At 45.5% G+C, this 18113-nt stretch overlaps 1 protein-coding gene across 2 annotated transcripts in view; it reads left to right on the top strand.

Annotated features, from left to right (window-relative positions):
- The first annotated feature begins 663 nt into the window (after positions 1–663).
- KDM7A (lysine demethylase 7A) overlaps positions 664–18113 on the top strand; it is a 55700-nt gene continuing 38250 nt past the window's right edge. The window contains exon 1 of one of the 2 annotated variants that reach the window (XM_072354587.1): positions 664–927. In XM_072354587.1, the coding sequence (XP_072210688.1) occupies positions 812–927 (116 nt within the window). In that variant the 5' untranslated portion in view covers positions 664–811. The remainder of the gene's footprint in view (positions 928–18113) is intronic. The other variant, XM_072354579.1, reaches the window with a different exon arrangement.

The raw sequence follows: 18113 nt of genomic DNA, 5'->3' as shown, positions 1-18113 counted from the left end.
TGCTGTTAAACTCAGCACTAGTTCTCTGGATTGTGGTGTGCCCATGGCTGTGTTCCAAGCTGTGGCAATGCAGGGGACAGCCCCTAGCAGCTGGTTAGGGGCAGGGCAGGGACCACGGCAATGCTGTAGGCACGGACAGTCCGTCAGGATAAGGAGCCGGCCCCCCAGACCTTGACAGCGCGCAGCCCTCCGTCCCATCGCCAAACCCGTACGTGCTTGTACGCGTTTGCGCCTGCGCGGGCAGCCCAATCTTCGGCTGTCTTCGGCACTGCTCGGCTGCTTCCGCCGCGGTTACGTAAAAAGGGGAAGGCGGGGGGGAGGCGAGAAGAGGCGTGGGGGAGGCGCGCGCCGTGTCCCGCGCTCTTTCTCTCCGTGTCCTCGCGGCACCCTGTCCCTCCCCCACCGCCTCCCCGCGTGACACGGCCCGGGGGAGGGGGGCGGGACAGCGCGTGCCTCCCCTCTCCCCGCCCCCCGAGGGGAGGGGCGGGCGGGCGGCACGTGCGCTCCTCCTCCCGGCAGCCAATGGGAGGCCGCTCCTCGCGCACCGTCGCTGGGAAGTGCGGGGCGGCCCGCGGGGCGCAGGCGCGAGGCTCGCTCCCCGCTCAACCCCCCCCCCCCCCCCCCGCGGGGGCCGGGTGACGCACGTGCGCGCGTCCCCGCGCGCTGTTGTCCGCTCGCTCCCGCGCCGCCTGCCTCTGGGCGGCGGGGCGCGCGCGGCGTGTGGGGCTGGCACGCGCGCTGTTGTTATTGGTGCCGGCGGCGGCGGGCGGGGGAGGAGCGGCGGGCGCCTCAGTCAGGGAGTTCTTTAAAGATGGCCGGAGCGGCGGCGGCCGCCGCCACCCCCGTGTACTGCGTGTGTCGGGAGCCCTACGATGTGAGTCGCTTCATGATCGAGTGCGACATCTGCAAGGACTGGTTCCACGGCAGGTAGGCGCCGGCGGGCGGCGGGGAGCGGCGAGGTGCGGGACGGCGGCGGCGGGGCGAGGCGAGGCGGCGGGCACCCCCCGCCCGGTACCGGCCGGCGGACAATGGCCACGGCTCCCCCCTCCGCCACCCCGGCCCGGCCGCCCTTCGCCCCGCGGTCGGGTCGCTCCCGGCGCGGTGCCGGCCCCGGGCACGCGGTGCGAACGAGCGGCGGCGACCGCGGGCCCCCGTCCCCAAAGTTGCGGCGGCGCGGGGGACGCGTCCCCGTGGCTCCGCGCTGGGACGCGGGGGCTGCGCGCCGGGGGCCGCGGCTCTCCGCCGGTTTTGTTCGCGCGGTGACGGCCGAAGCCCGGTGCCGGGAGACCGTGTGGCGTGCGCGTGTCTGCGTGCGGATAATAACGGGCTGCCGGCCGGGGGGGGCGGCCGAACAAAGGAGCAAGTTGGGGGTCGGCGGCGCGGGGCTCGGCGGGGCCGGGCGGCGGGGCCCGGCGGCCGCCCCCATTATGCGGGGAGCCCCGGCGGCGGCGTAGGAAGTGCGCGGTGATTGACAGCGGACATTTAAATACCCCGTCACAAAAACGGGCGGCTGGCTGTTGTGGCGCCCCCTGCCGGCGCGGCGCGGCACCGAGCGGGGCCCCCGCGCGGAGCGGGGTCGGGAGCGGGCGGAAAGCCCCGGCTGGAAGAGCGGTGCGTGAGCGGCTCGTACCGGGCTGCGGTCACCGCACTTGGCGGCTTCCGTACAGTAAAGCGAAAGGAGCGCTGACAGTTTTTCGGGTGCTGACTTGTTGTGGCTGCTGTTTTGCGCGTGGGTTTCTCTCGTCTCAAAAGCACGGCGTAGCAAAATATATTCAGGCAGCTCCATAAACTGTAAAAAACGGGCAAAGCGTGGCTGGCACAACCTTAGGGACGGCAGAGCTGTTCACAGTGGAAGCACAGTGTCTTGTTTGGGTTATGGCAGCGCTGTGTAAGTTTCTCAGAACTTGTTCCTTGCAGTAAAGGTGCGGGACTGAGGCTCGCCGTGCCTCTGTGTATGTCTCTAACTCTGAATTGGCAATGGCTCTGATAGCCTGAACCAAAATACCACTCCTGCGTACTGATATCGCGCAGTTACAGACACGCCGGTTACTGAAGTTGTTGGTTGAAAAAGATAATTGCCTGTCTGATAAAAAGACCTCCGCAAAGTCTGGGGCTGCATAAAGATCCCAGCAGTCGCTTTGCTGCCGCGTAATCAGCAGCGCAGCGATACCGAGCTGCTGGGGAGCCCCAGGTGTGTGGGGGAGGCCGCTCGGAGGAGCTGGCAGCTGCCGCGCTGGGGTCTGGCTGCGTGCTCCCGGCCGGTGACAAAGGGACGGGCCGTGGGAGGCCTCTGTCCTTTCCCAGCTGCGCTCTGCTCCGGGGACTTCTTCCATTGGTCAGAGTGTCAGGAGGCTGCTGCCATGTTTCTAAAAGAAAATGCCACAACCCGAGATCCTAAAGTTCGGGGTGAATTGGTTTCTTGCTCTTCGCTTCCAGCCTGCGTGCTGAAATTGCTGTGACTTTGTTAGGAAGCGTGTAGAACCGTGCTTGATGGAGGCTGCGTTGTGCTGGCAGCACGCGCTGCTGTGTTAGAGGCTCTTTACTGCCTTCCTGTGTGTAGTCAGGAGAGTGCCTCTGATCTGCAGCCTGCAGCTCTGACAGATGTGTGCCAGCCCCATTGTATTCTGTGTGATGCTGGAGCATTCATCCTGCACTGTCCATCTCCAAATGACCACTTTGGCTTACTGTTGTCCATATATTAATGCTATCAAATACGTGTTTCCTTTCTTCTGGCAAACACTGTGATGTGCTTTATGAGGTTATGAGCCTGCGCTCCAGGTTTACTTGCTCTGTATACAGGCTGAGCGCCTGGTCACAACCTTGTGCAGTTACAATCTGCTGAACAGAAGACTGTGATGTGTGTTTGTGTGCTGTGGGCTTCAGAGTTTCCTCGGTGCTTTGCACAAGAGACACAAACTATCAGTCCCTTTATTTCCACATCTACCTATTCATTTAGTTCTTCAAACGCCCCACTAAGCCTCCTGTCCCTTTCTGCCTTGTCTGGAATATACTCCAGCAGAGAAACTCCTCTACCTTTCTGTGTGCTCAACTTGAGGCTGCCCAGTAGCTCCTTACACCTGTGTAAGCTCTGGGCTTTGTCTTCTGATGTTACCCGGTGTCCTTGCCTAACCCTTGGCATTCTTCACCGTCTCCAGTTTTTGATGCTCTTCCACAGCTATTAGGTCAGCCGTGTCCTGCCTTCTTTTATCACATTGATACATATTGCCTGTGTAAGGTTAAAGGTGTTTGGCGTGGACAGGCACGTGGCCCTGATGTACAGCTAACTATTCTTAGAACGTGTCTGGAGTGTGCAGAAATCCTATTGTCAGCATGGAAGTCTTTGTCTTTTTTTTTCCCCTATCCATGACTCACGCACTCAACTAGACGTAGGGGCATTGCATAGATGTCACTTATTTTTGTGTACCAGATTTGAAGAAGATCTGGATGAACTTACGTTTCTTCAAGCATATGATGTTTGCGCAATGTAATGTTGGCTGAAATGCTTGAGAAATGAATAATCATGAAGTTGGCTTTCTGGGGCTGCGTGCTTTGTGAAGCTGCGCTGCTACAGCGCTGGCTATAACGAAGCATGGAGAAGTCAGTCAAACTGACAATTAAAAACTGCAAGTGTCCCTGTGCAGCTTTCTGTGTGGCACTTCTCCAGCGATGTTTTGTCTGTCAGTGAGCGTACGCTGAGCTTCCAGCACGTCTCAGTGGCAGGTAGGGTAAGAAATTATCCAGTGATATATGCAGTTTGCCTATTATGTCGGGTATAGAAATCCTGCTCCCCAAACAGTCTTTGCCATTTAAAATGCATGTAACCTTTCCTGATGTTTTTTTTTATATTAAAAATAATAATATATACATATATTTTGAAACAAAGGGAATGTATTCTTCTCCAAAGCCAGCATGATGGGGGAAAAAGAAAGGGGTGCTCCTTTTGTTGAAAATTAAGAGTTCTTGTTAAAACTTCGTCATTATGTCAACAGAGCTGTGCCTTCTCCATTTCCTCATAGAAGAAAGAAACGCCCATCCACCTTATTGCAGCTTTACATGCAGTTGCATCTCCTGTGATTTGTAAATGAAACTTGGCAGCTTCTAAATTAATATTTTATTTGGGCAGGTTAGGGGGCTCTCAGCTGTGTGTAGTGTATGCGTCATAGAATCACAGAATGGCCTGGGTTGAAAAGGACCATCCAGTTTCAATTCCCTGCTATGTGCAGGGTCACCAACCACCAGACCAGGCTGCCCAGAGCCACATCCAGCCTGGCCTTGAATGCCTCCAGGGATGGGGCATCCTCAACCTCCTTGGGCAACCTGTGCCAGTACATACATTGTACTTCTGTTGCTACACAAAACCCAACCGATTACATTTGTGTTATCATTTATAGGTTGATGAGTTTTGCTCTTCAGATTAATTCTGTGCTCTGTGAGGACTTCTTGGAATAATTAACTTGCTTTCCCTTATCCTGGAGCACTCACTGATGGCAGATTTTGTCTACTCGGTCATTGAGCTTTTGATGTTGTCTACCACTCTGCCATGAAGCAGCATCATTTGAAAAGAAAGGTGATTTGTACTTTTTGAGGATGATTAAACTGCAAGTACCTTGAGGTACTTCTCCCAGAGAACACAGTTTTTCTGCTATTTGTATAGATTTAAGCTTTAAGTTCCTCCTTTAGTCTCTGAAGAAGCATAACGTGTCTTGGTTGCTCCTTAGCCTGATCTCCGCTCTGAAGTCAGGGTTTCTTGCAGCTGTTAAGAGGGTGCGTGTATCCCACTGCCCTGCTTTATGCTCTAGGGGCTGGCTGACACCTCAAGGAAAGAAGAAAACATACATGCTACAGTGGCTACCTTTCTTGAATTGGTTCTTTGTTTTGAGGCTGTGTACACCAGGTTCTGTATAATGGGCTCCACCAAGCCTTTGCTGCTCGGAGAGGCTGGCCTGCTCCTGGCTGCCAGCTCCTATAATTTCTCTTTTGCTGGGTCAGTGCTTGTCTGATTGCTTGATAAATCAGCTCTGCTCAGAAAACTGACCCAAACCATTCTTTCACTGGGTTAAGAGTTTTGGTGGGCTGCTGAGCACAACAGGCTCATCGTAGGCTGGGATAAGTGTCGGACAGTTGCAGTGCACTGCTTGGAGCTGTGTTACTGGAGGAGATGATAGTGGGGCAGCTACCCTTTTGGGATAGGTAGAGCATTTCTGTGTCTCATTCTGCAGATGCAAGCCTGCCTTGTGTCTGATGTGTTGATCCAGATCCATGTGCTCATTGACTGGGGTCCCCGGTGGGTGAGGCACCTCCTTGGCGGATGCGGTGTGTGGCTCAGAGTTCTCCCATCTGCAGAGATACGTGATGCTCCTGAGCGTCTCTTAGTGGGGGCAAGGGATGGGTACAAAGCCTGTTACAAATGCCTTTTGGTGTGGATCTTCTGTTTATTGGAAATTAACACCTTGTAGCCATGAGACACATCTACATATGTTCAGGAGCCTGAGCTGAATCAACAAATTGTTGTGTGGTCACTAGAGCTTTCATCTGGCACCAGAGGCTGTTGAGCTGACTTGCTGGCTTCAAGGATATGCAAGCTTTAAATTCTCGTGGAAACTAGGAGTACGTTTTCATCCTCAGGAGAAATCAGCACATTTGTTGTTCTTAGTTGTCTTTGGTTTTGCCTTGTTTCCGTAGAGTGAGGCGGAGGCTTGAATTCAAGTCGGGTGAGCTGTGTCCTCTGCCAAAGAATTAAGGAATTTCAAGTGACTCTAACAGTACCAAAGCTGAAGTGGTTTGGGTTAAACTGAGAAGGAACTAGTAATAAAGATCCCAGACTAGCACTTGCGTAATTGATTGTTTCAAATCCTTTTATATTCTTAATTTGAGTAAGCCGTGTTTTCCCCCCTGCTCTGTTCCCATCTGTGAAGTGGGAAGGCTTATTAATATAAAGTAGATGTATTCTACCATAATAAGCACTACAAACTAGTAAGTATTCAAATTTCTTCATTTTTGGAGCTGTAATAACGTGCGCTATTATATGTATGAGGTTTTTCCTTTCCAGTTTTCTTGCAAAACTGGTTTTGATTGAAGAATATGTACATCTGTAAGTTAGCCCTTCTTTCCTTTAGACCTGTAACTTAGTTTGTGGGTTGTTTGGTTGTTGGTTGTTTTTCATTTGATGTCCTGGAATAAAAGATGGCAGCTAGTTTAGAATATGCATTCTGGCATAATAACAAGAACAAGAGGAAAAAAAGCAAAGCCTTATCCATTTCTAAGAGAAATATTGTGGTGACCATAGCTGAGCTTTTAGAATTAGGGTTGTGACAGGATTTTAGGGAGCTTCTTCTAAACAGTGCTTGAAATGCTTCTGCTTTTAATCTTCAGAGTAAAGATTCATCGCCTATTAAATGTTAGTTGAAAGATGCTGAGATTTGGCATTACTGATTTAAACAGTACCTTCTGATTTCTTGTAATGCTGTGATCAGCATTACTGATACCACTGTTTTCATTTTAGCTGTTCTTCATAGTGTAAATGAGGATCACAGTGTTGTGTAGTTTGACTAGCAAGCAGCGAATCTGTTATCAGTCAGTTAATTGATGATGATTTGGTATATCAGAATTATCATTTGCTGATGCTTACGTAGCACTTCTGTATCCTTTTATCTTATGCTTTATTTAATATGTGCTTAATTTCACTGAGGAACTGAAATATTTTCAAAAGGCTTGGTTTTGTGACTTGTATGTCTACAAACTGCAGAGGTGAGAGGTGTGTGTAGGAGGCGGCTGCTTGGTGCGCTGACTTCTGTCTGCTCTGCGCAATGGCACCCATCAAAAATGAAATCTATTCCTTTTTCTTTCAACTTATCTCGATCTGTTGATTTGTTTACAATGCTGGGTTCTCTTAGGGAAACACAATGGCAATAAAATGAATTAAGCCTCGCAGTGGAGTTTCATTCTGTTAACTGCCAGTGGGCAAAATCACATTAATTTTGTTTTCACTCTTCATTTGCGGTTTCTAGCTTTTTGTGGACGGTTCCCATATTCGTTAGCAGTTTTCATGAGCTCAGTTGGGTTTTATGTGCACTTCCTATATCATGCGAGAGCGGCTCTGCTCTGTTTACATGACAGTTGGCACAAAGTGAAGATGAACTCATACTCTTCACATAAATATTTATACTTGCCCTACATAACATTAAAACAAAACACCATTGTCTCAGAACAGCTCTGAGTAATCAGTGAACGCTTTCACAGGTACAGCATGCTTGCTTAAAAAACAGAAGAATACTCCAAGCCTTTCAGTTGTCTCATTGCTAAAGTATGAACATCTGATCAGCAATATCACTATGGCTTTACTGGTGATGTAGAAGGAGATTGTAGTGAAATGTACGGCTTTGAAAATGGCAAAGCTATTTCTCATCTGTTAGTCCTTTGTAATGCATTGTAGCGTTAGCTCGTGAATGCGTAGAAATAGCAGTCTGTGGGGTATGAATAGCCTTCAGAAGTCAACTATATGGTGGTAATGTGGGCTTATGTGGCTAGTTACATCTCCTCGGGTCAATTCTGCTTTTGAATGGAATTAATATTTAATACCGGTTTCTCCATTACTTCAGCGCTAACTAAAGCGGAATTTAAAATCGGTCTTTCTCATTGAAAACACAGAATTTGTTGTTGCTCAGGCAGCCGTAAATGCTGACGTTTGCTGCAAAAGTAAGAAAGCTTCCTTAAAACTCTTCGGCATCATTCTGTCTGAAAATCCAACTGGAGTGAGGATGACTGCTGTAAATTTTTAATGCGCTGCGGTATGAAGAAGTATATTTATTTTCATTGGAGGCTGTCAGCTGATAGCGCGTGTAGCCTGGCAAATTCATTTCATAAATTTAATTGTTTGTTCCATTTACGTTAATGCTTTATTCACTTAAAGGCTCTTAAAGCACTTTTCATGGAAATGAGTGCAAGGAGAGGTGACGTTCTGAGAAATGAAGCCTTTGATATTCAGGATGTAGGATTGATCTGATCTGTCATTCTTACCAGTTATCAGGCAGTATTTTCTGAACAGACTGACATTTTCCTTTTGGGATATTGATCTTTGCGGATGGATAGACAAAGGCCAAATTGTGTAAATGAAAAGCAGCCAAACAAATTGCTGTTTCCTACTATGCCAGACCGCTTGTAAAACTTCTGCTTGGCTTGCCAGTAGTTTGTGTTTCTAGTTTTGTTTCAGTAACATCACTCAGAGCTATTCAGTAGATGACTACATCATGCAGTTGGCTTGCAGAGTGCGGTGTGGGAACAACAGAGGTGGGATGAGGCGCTGCAAAGCCAATGCATGCCTTGCAGGAGTGCTGGGGGCAGAGCTGTGAGCAGTGTGTGTGGCTTGGAACAGCCCCAGAAGGATAGGCATGCTGATGTGACATTGTGCCTAGGCAAATGTTGCCCCTTGACCTCTGAGGATAATGCTTTCTAACTTCATGATGGTACACCATGTTGGTGTGCCACAGCCTCAAGCCCGAATGAACTGTCCTTTTAGGCATTTCACTGTGCTCTATTGTTTATGAAGGAAAGGACTAGAAGCGTGTTAATGAAAACGGTCTACATGTAGTCTGTTAAATCTCAGGTTGAGCTCTTACTTCAGTGCTTGTCTGTACTGAGGGTACATCAACATGATGTGAAAATGAGCGGCAACTTGTGGCTGCTGCTGTGCTCTCCTGTGTCACTTTCTGGGACCTCTGGGGACATCGTTTGAAGTCTCTTAATGCTTCAGTAAAACGTGCTGCTCTTGTAATGAGCATGGAAGAAGTAGCTTTGAATGCTACTCTTATTCTTGCTAAGGAAGAGTGACTTCTAGCTGTCAGCATTGAGTGATTGAGCTAGCATCCTTACTGAAAAGTGGGGGTCTTAAAGAAAACTCAAACCCTCTATAGATGTGTAAAAATTGTCTTCTAGTTGGCTCTGGTACTGGGTACTGTACAGACTCATTAAGGTAAGAGGTTGAAATCTTGCATATCGGAGAAAGGAAGTTGGTGGTGGTGCCAGTGCTTGACTTGTTAATGTGAGGTACTGTTATCTGCTTCTCACAAAACTAAATACATGTCCCGTGTGTAACTGGTAACACTGACAGTAACCTGAACTGGCTTCCTCATGTACAATCTTAATTCTTGTGTTTTCTAAAGATGGATGTTTGGTTTGAGGTTATCTTATGCAACTCCAAGGTCTGATTTGCTGCAATTCCTTTCAGAGAAAGCTTTCTCTGGATGTATTTGAACAGACATACAACAAATTATATTGTGAAGCTGGGGAGTTGTCACTCTTCAAATAGCTTGATGAGTCAGGTGTTAGGCACATTTCAATTCCTTCTCATTGGTTTCTGAAATTGTTTTTTTTTCTTTCCCCAACGCATGCATTCATAATTGGGGTCCTATAGGAAGCAATGTTAAATTGATCAGTAGACTTTAAAAGAAAAAAAAGCATTGGTATGTTTTTAGGACACAAAAAAGGTTGTGCAGTAACATGTGCTCACTTGTTTGTGTTCAAGGAGGACAGGAGCAGGACTGAAGATAATCTTAGCTATGTCTGAGTGCCCTAACCAGAAGGTTGTTTGGGTTATGTTACATTCTTTTCTGGCTGTGGTTCCTGGATCCTTTTCTGCAGAGTAAGAGCCGTCAGTGGGGAGATAAGGTGTGTCTGTAATCAGAAATAGCCCTGAGATGAGCATTCCCTGGAGATGTGTGTGTTTCAGCTACAACAATGGAAGCAAATTCTGCTGCCCACCTCTCTTGGAGAAACAAAATAATTTGTCCCCTTCTAATCCCTGAGCTATACTCTGTATTCTTAGTGCCCTGTGCTGGGAGACTGTGACAACTGTGCTTTGCCTGGCTTCCCTGCCAGGATGCCTGGCATGCACTGGTGGGGGTGAGTGGGAATAGACAGAGTTCTGGGAACCCTCAAGTCAAGCAGAGGAGTCTGAGAGGAGTTTAGATCAATCTGTGGTTGGCCGTCCTGAATGTAGGTAGTCATTAGGGGGTCTACATCTTAACCTCGATATTACCCTGATGCCTTCATACAGGTATATCCCTTTTCCCTGTTATTACAATTTCTCCTAGTTTTTCTCTATTATGAATTTGGAAGTATTCCTTTCTTACAGCCTTTTATTCCATGGCTAAATCCTATTGCGCATCCTGTTTTAACTGATCCGCTGCTAATGCTGTGGAGTAAATCTAGCAGTCAGATTATTTTTGGTTGAAACCAGATATCTAAGTGTAGTGATAGGCCCAGAAAACTTGCATGGGATCACTGAACTACTGAGGCTAGAAAAGATCATCTAGTCCACCTCACTACCCAAACAAGATCACTTAGAACAGTGTGCTCAGAGAAGCGTCCAGCTGGTTTCTGAGCATCTCCACAACCACAAGCTCCACAGCATCATTGATGTCTTCCAGTGTTTGGCTAACCTCATGGTAACAAAGAAAATTTACCAACTGAAAAGAAAAAAGAATTGGGTTCAAATGGGACCGTGTGTGCTTCCGTTTGTGACTCTTGCCTCTTGTCCCATCGCTGCTGTGAAAAGTCTGCCTCTTCCCTCCAATAGAATGCCCTCTCTGCACCTTCTCAAGGCTGAAGATTCATAGCTCTCTGTGTTCCTTATCTGCTGCAGGCTGACTTAGTTCTTTGCTCTCTCTGTGGCACTTGGCTGGACTCATGCCAGTGATTCCTTGTTGTTCTTGTACTGGGGATCCAGGACTGGATCCAGCCCTGCAGGTGTGGCCATGCTGATGCTGAGCAGAGGGCAAGATTACCTCCCTCCACCCGTGGGCAGCTCAGGTGTTGCAGTCCAAGATGCTTTCAGCTCTCTGCCGTGGTTGCTTTACTGGGTCGTGGTCAGCTTGCAGTTTGCTAGAGCCATCCTTCCACGGAGCTGCATTCCAGCCCATTGGTCTCCTGTGTATATTGATGCAGACAAAGCCAAAGACCTGTAATAACGTGTGTTTTCATTCTTGAATTGCAAATACTTCATTTACTTAATTTATATCAAAACATTTTCATATAATCACTGCTTGTTGTATTGACGCCCAAGATAAAAATGCTTGAATGTGTTGCTTTTTTTGGCAGACTTCCTGTCTTCACTCACAATCAAATGAAGCAAAATTTGAGCTAGGAATCTTCTCCTGAAGAATTAATTGTTTGTTTTTTCCCCGTCTCAAAATAAGTAAATCTTAATGCCTTTTTTTTACAGGAGTAGTAAATGTCTGCACTCACTTTCAGGGGACCTCTTATATTAGATCCTCTGCTTCCTGCTTTATGTCTTCCTGTGTGCATTTCTGTTCCAATATTATCTGTGTTTCTCCCGCTATGAAGAAAAAGGAGGTGTTGTGAGAGTTATATGTATGTGTGCCACATTGATAGCTATGTGTTGGTTTTTTTTACTCCCCTTCTGAAGCTGTAGAACAGGGTTGCATAGGCTGTGGTGTAAAGATTACCTCTAAAAACGTATGTGTCCAAAATCTATAATAAAGGATGTGATTTGTCCTTTTGCAAGTAATGTATACAACTGTAGATAGCTTATGATAGAGTGAAGCTGCTTTCAGTAAACTGGATCTGAACTGTTTAGAGTTTTAGATTAAAATCAGTGTGTCAAATTGTAACCAGAATAAAAATAATCGATGCAGATAAAATTAAACCTTAGTGCTGATGTAACTCAACTCCCAAACTCTGCTCAGCTTTGTTCTGCGCTATTTGAAGTTTCCACGTGGCCTGAAGATAACTATGCTTCATTAGATCCATCTGAGAACGATTGAGCGGCTAGATTACTGTAGATAGAATAATGTGTGGAAACAACTTCTCAATACGTTATGGACTACACAGATGCCGTTTTGCCAGTATGCCCCTCTGGACCTCTGTAAGCAGCTGAAAATCCAATAAAGATCCCTAAATGATGGGCATTATCCAGTTGATTGAAGGAGCTTATTCTACTTACAGCTCTGCCTGCCAGCCAAAGTAACATCTGATATTTAAACTCATTATTTGTGTATCTGAAACAGTTTGCTTGTATCATAGCTTAAATAGAAGTTAATGTAATCAGCTACTCCATCTGCGTTTGAAATGAGGATGGCGAGCTAGAGATGATGAGCAGTTTGCTCTCGGATTTCTTCAAAAATGAAGCATCTGTCTCTGCTTGCTATTGACTGTGAGTCTATTTGCCGTGTAAGTCAGGAATTCCAATGCTATGGAGGACATCATATACTCTTTTGTGGCTGGAAGCTGAAGAAATGATTCTGCTAACAAAAAAATCTTGATCGAGGGACAAGAGTTCTTGGCAGTATCTGAAGAGGATTGTAGACTGGGGGGCGGGGGGAAATTGCGCAGCTGAGAAGCGGGGGAGGTTAAATATATCTTCAAGCCTTTTTCCTTAAAGGAAGAGAGAGGTTTCATGGTTTAAATTTTGAAGGAAAAACAAATTCATTTTAGGTACAACTGCAGAGAGCAAGTGTTGTGGTGCGTGTTAGGAGGCCTTTAAAACAAGTCACTGTCTGGTCTGGAAACTTTAAAAACAGTTAGGTGATATGGCATATTCAGTTTAAGGCCCTAATTAAGAGGTATGTAAAGCAGGCTGAAGGCAAATTTGCTGTTGCTGCCTTCTATAAAAATAGCCACAGTAAGTAACCCAGGAAGAAGGGATTTGCAGCAGTGGAGTATTAAGGTTGTGCTAATACTGGTTAATGGTGCTAGACTGGGAGGGATAGGAGCAGGTATTACCTCATTGCAAACTGAAAACTGCGTTCTTACAGCATGCCTGGCATTGCCCAATGCACGGGCACAGTTCTTGGGTCTGGTTTTTTGGTACTTCTGTCAAAAAATGAAATTTTGGCATTTCTGGCAATGGCTGAGGGGAGCCTTTGTGGGTTTGTTACCTGTTTGCCTCCAAAGCTTTTATTATGATTGAGCTTGAGAACGAGACATCTGATAGTATCTACTGACAGCATTGCTCAAGATGGTGAAAGACTGACAGAGTGTGCATTGCACGAAATAACAAAGTACTGGTACTACTTGTCATCTGTCACGATCTTTCTCAATAGCTCATCTTTATTAGGCAACCTGGTCTTTCTAAATAGCTCATCTTCATTAGGGAGGCTGAATAACCAGGCAGCATGCTGCAGGAGGTGCAGTCCAGGCCCTTCATTGATGCAGAGCAGTCAGCTCTTCTAGGTGTTGGGAAGGAAGTGGAACAGCTGAAGGTACTCCAACAGTGTCCCAGATGAATCAGAAAACACTTATAATATGTGGTGCAGATCACCTAACTGCTGATTGGCCTGATACCCAATGTTAGAGATCTGTTTGTTACACAAGTCTATAATATGGCATGTTTTTCATGAGGCTTGGGTATAGGTAGCTCCAGAGTTCAAAGACTGTTACTAGTGAGCGTGCAAGATCTGTTAGTATTTTTTATTTATTGTCTTGAAACAAATAAAAAAACACCCCCAAGACCCACCCCTGAAGAATCAACTACAAAAAACCCAATCAAACAAAATGGGCACTTATAGCAGCTGTTCTTGCAGCTGAAGCTACTGATACTGGAAATGTCAATGAACTGATAAAGCTAAATATCTCCTCAAAGAAGGGGTTGGGATATCTGCAGGTAGTCAGGCTGAGATCACCTTAGGTGCTATGCTATCTATAAGAGTTTGCATCATCTAGCATTAACTTTGCACCCAGTGCCAGTATGTGCGTCTCTGGATGTGATAACATCTTGCTTCTCTGTTGTGCAGAGAGTATGGCTAAATTCTAGGCAGTTTTTCAGATCGATTTCAGAAGAGCATCTCTCCCTGCCATCTGGGTGTGTAAGCTGCTGGCAATCTACTAACTCATACTAGTTCTGAGTGTTAGTGACTAATGGGGGCAGAGTTATACAGCAGGCCTGGCTGGGTCTGGCAGCTTTCATTGACAAACGTGGCAGTTCTGCTTCTTCCAGATTACGCAGCCCCACTGCCTTTCGTAGACTGGCTCTGATAGTTGTCTGACTGTGCTGTAAACTACCTTGGTAAACAGGGACTGAACTGGTTAGGTTAGTTTCTGTCAGATAGGCAGGTGAAAACAAGTGGCTTTGTCATCATGCAAGTACTGGGGCCATTGCAGAGAAGGGAATGAGAGTGTTGGAAGTGAGTGAATAACTTGTCTCTTCTAGGGGCTGCCAGCTGTTAAATCAGTGCAAGTTATATCATGTCACTGCTTCCTGACTTGTCATTTGGGGCTGAAAATCAGTTTCCCTTCAAAGACTGCTTGTGATTCAGTTAATTTCTCTCCTTTCCTCTTCTTCTAGTAGCCTCTCTCCCAGAACCAAATAACTGATATGTGTGCTTGTTGTACAATAGGGCATTGCCACTGAACAGGAGTGCAAACCTGCTACAGTCTGCACGGTGACCACCACAGACATCTGTATTGTCTGTGCACAAATGATTTGGACCCCCCTATTCTTAGAACTATTCTAAATTTAATGTTAAACCTTCCTTTCTGCATCTCTTGTGGGGAAGATAGAATAGATAGAATAGCTTTCATTTACTTCAGTCTGCATCTAGCAGTTACAAGTCTGTTAAGTCAGTATCTAAAGTAAAATGGGGCAACTGATTTTTTTTCCCTTCCTTGGTGTGTCAGACTGGGAAAATAGTGGAGTGCAATGAGCTGCAGCAGGGAGACTGAATTCCTGAGTGGAGCACTTTGCTTCATATGTGAAGGGTTGTGCTGATTACTAGTTTTAAAGGGCTGGAGAAATTTCCTTCAGGTCAGATTGATGTATGTGGTTTGTCTTTTTTTTTTTTTCCCCTATAAATCATATGCTGTGATTTGCTTGCTGGTGTCGTCCTGTTGTATCTCAGCTAATCATTTTCACAGCGAAACAAGTCCTTCAAAATACAATTTCAGCTTTTAAAAGCCTTTTTCTCTCTGCTCTCACTGTGTGATGCACTGTTAAGTTTTCAGGTGTGCCATATTTTACTTAAACATGATTTTTCTGATCTTCTTGAGGCAGCTTATTTTGCCAGCAATGTACAGTAAATGGTCTAGGTTCTCTAGGCCTTCATTTCTGTAAAACAATGATTTCAGAAGTACAGGGACAAGAAGTAATTGTAAATGTTGTTTTAAAGCAGCCTATTGCAATCCGTATACTTGGGAAGAAAAAGCAGAAATGTCAGCTTACGTAGGAGGGAGAGAGAAGTTTTGTGTGTGCTTAATGGCTGATGCTAAACAGAAGTACTTTAGTGGGGTTAACTCTGCCTTGTCATGAAACCATTGCCAGCAAAATTACTTCTCTCATTAAACTGCTGCACGTAATCCATGATGGTTAATGCCATTATGAATTAAACTGGACTGTGTCTCTTCCTGACACTCTTACATGCTACTGAAAAGGTTAATTGCCTTCCGAGTGTGTTTCTGAATGTGAAGCTCTTTGGATAACCTGAGCATGGGCTTTAACTGCAGTTTGAAAAGTTGTGCCCCCTCCAATTTGTTTAATTTGTAGCAGTTACTATATGATAATAATAATATAAAATAATAATAATAGGTATTCCACTGTGTGAAAAATCAGCTTTCCACATGGCACTTTCATCATACAATTACACTGATGGTTGCAGTTGTCAAAATATCTTGTATAAGTAATGATCTTTCTCTCTTCAGTCTAGAACTGTATTTCAATTCCAGCAGTCGCATTGTGCTGATAATCTCTGTATTTGAATAAGAGTGTACATGCATTCTCAAAAACTTAGCAACTTGCACTCTGGGAGGACTGGAATTATAGAATGAAAGAACTGATGTGCAATAAATATATTTCAGTGTTGTTTTCCTGAGATTTTAGGTACCACAGTGATTATACTGAATACATACCTATATCCCTATATGAAGGAAGAAGGTTGTGTGTAACTGAATCTATGTTGTTATCTCACATAATAGCTTTGTCTCATTGCTCCTTCCTTTCTTACTAAGTTTCTTCTTTTCACAGCCCAGTCTATGAAGCTGAGCTTTCAAATGCTGCTTGTGTAACTTGCATCTGCTGTTTAATTTTGGCAATAAAGGCAATTGTATTTTGGCATTATAGGCAGTAGTATTTTGGCTCTTATTAGGCTTGAACAGATAGAAAACTGGAAGTAGCAATGGCAGACTGACATAGTTGACAGGTAAACTGAAATGTTTACTGTAGTACTTGCCTACTTTTTACTTAGATAGTTGCTCAGTATTTTAATAGGAACATCTTCCGTCTGTGAAATTTAATGAATACTTGTTTGGTTCAGACTGTTGAAAACTAAGAGATCTTTTGGCCTGGACCATGTATGTTGTAAGAAGAAGGTCAAGAGACTTGAAGGAAAAAAAAAAATTCTGAGCTGTAAGCCTATGTGTAAGTCTCTGAAGAAACAGTAGATATTCCTACGGGGACGTAACATGTTTCTTCTTTGTCTTTGTGATGCTTACAAGCAGAAAAGTGTCATGCTGGTGTTGAGAGAAGTGGAGGCTAACATGGGAAACTGATCATGTAGTACAATTGCATCTAGAAAGATGAGACTTTCTAGATGCATTAGACTGAGTTCTGCTTGATACTGAAAGGTGAAAGAGTTGCTCTTGGAATTGAATATGGGCAAAGTTTTGAAGCAGGATGACTTGGACATAGTGTCTGCAATGAGCTATGAGATGGGAATTAGCCAAATAGCGGTCATCAGAATAGGAAGAGCAATCAGAGCAGAATCAGACATGCCACAGTTACTGGTTAGAATTAAAAAGAAAATGAGAACACTCTAAGGAAAAGATCAGAGAATTGAATTGAATGGGATGTGAGAAGAGGCAGTAGCTAAAATTCTTTCAAAGGCATAGAGCTAATTACAAACATATTTCAAAACTCATTGAAGGAGAGACTTTCAAGAGTCCCTTTTGTTTAAATACATTATTTGGCTTGTGAAATATTGGCAGAGTTTACTGTGGAAATGAATATACTAGTGAAGTGCTAAGACATGTCAACCCAAAGCAACAAGAGAGAAGGATGTGTTTGCCAAAGGAAAAATCCTTTCTTGCAAGGAAGCACAGGTGAGGCTGTTTCGCTGCTTCCTCAGTTTAAGAAAGCAGTAAGAGGAAGTAATGCCTCTTCAGATACATAGATCTGCTCCACTTGAGCAACAGGTACTCAGATGAGTGTGCTTTTCTAGTAGGATTAACAGAGTGGCTGTTCAATGATAGAATGGCTCATCCATTCCAACCCCTTGCCATGGGCAGGGCTGTCCCCTACCAGCTCAGGCTACCCAGGACCACATCCAGCCTGGCCTTGAGCACCTTCACGGATGGGGCACCACAGCTTCTCTGGGCAGGTGTGCCGGTGCCTCACTAGTCTGAGTGAAAAATTTTCTCCTAATAGGGAGTTGGACTCGATGATCTCTAAGGTCCCTTCCAACTCGCACGATACTGTGATAATCTGAATCTCTACGTTTTTAGTTCAGAGCTATTCCCTCTTGTGTGATCGCTATCAGAGCATGTAAAAAAAAATGGTCTCCCTCCTGTTTTTGAGCTCCCATTAACTATTGGAAAGCCACAATGAGATTGCTCCAAAGCATTCTCTTCTCTAGGCTGAATGAGTTGAGCTCCCTATGCTTTTCTTCACAGTAGAGGTGCTCCAGCCCTCTGATATCCTTGTGGTCTTCCTCTGGACTAACAGCTCCATGTCTTTCTAGTTCTGGGGTTCCTGGGTCTGGACACAGTACTGTAGCAGGGGCCTCATGAAGAGATTGGCATAGCGACTGTATGAACCAGACTACTCATGGAGTACTGTGTCCTGTTCTGGTCCCTACAAATCAATTCAAGATATGGATAGGTTGGACAAGGTCCAAAGGCAAGCCACAAAGTCAATCAAAGGGGGCTGGAGAAACTACCCTACAAAGAAAAAGATGGAAGGGGTTGGATCTTTTTGCCATGGAAAAGAGAAGGCTTGGGGAGATCTCATCATTGAATTCCAGCATCTATGAAGATGAAGGAGGCTCACTTCTCCAGGAGTCACATGGAGAAGACAATGGACAGTGGGTACACAGTTACACTGGGTAAAGTTTTTGTTTGCTTAGATAATCCTTTGAGGTGTCTTTCAGTGTGAATCTTGTCTGAGGTAATGG

This window comes from Excalfactoria chinensis, chromosome 1 (assembly GCF_039878825.1).
Source record: "Excalfactoria chinensis isolate bCotChi1 chromosome 1, bCotChi1.hap2, whole genome shotgun sequence".
Classification (NCBI taxonomy): Eukaryota; Metazoa; Chordata; class Aves; order Galliformes; family Phasianidae; genus Excalfactoria; species Excalfactoria chinensis.
Note: the sequence above shows the minus strand (reverse complement) of the source record. Positions and strands in the feature narration are given on the sequence as shown.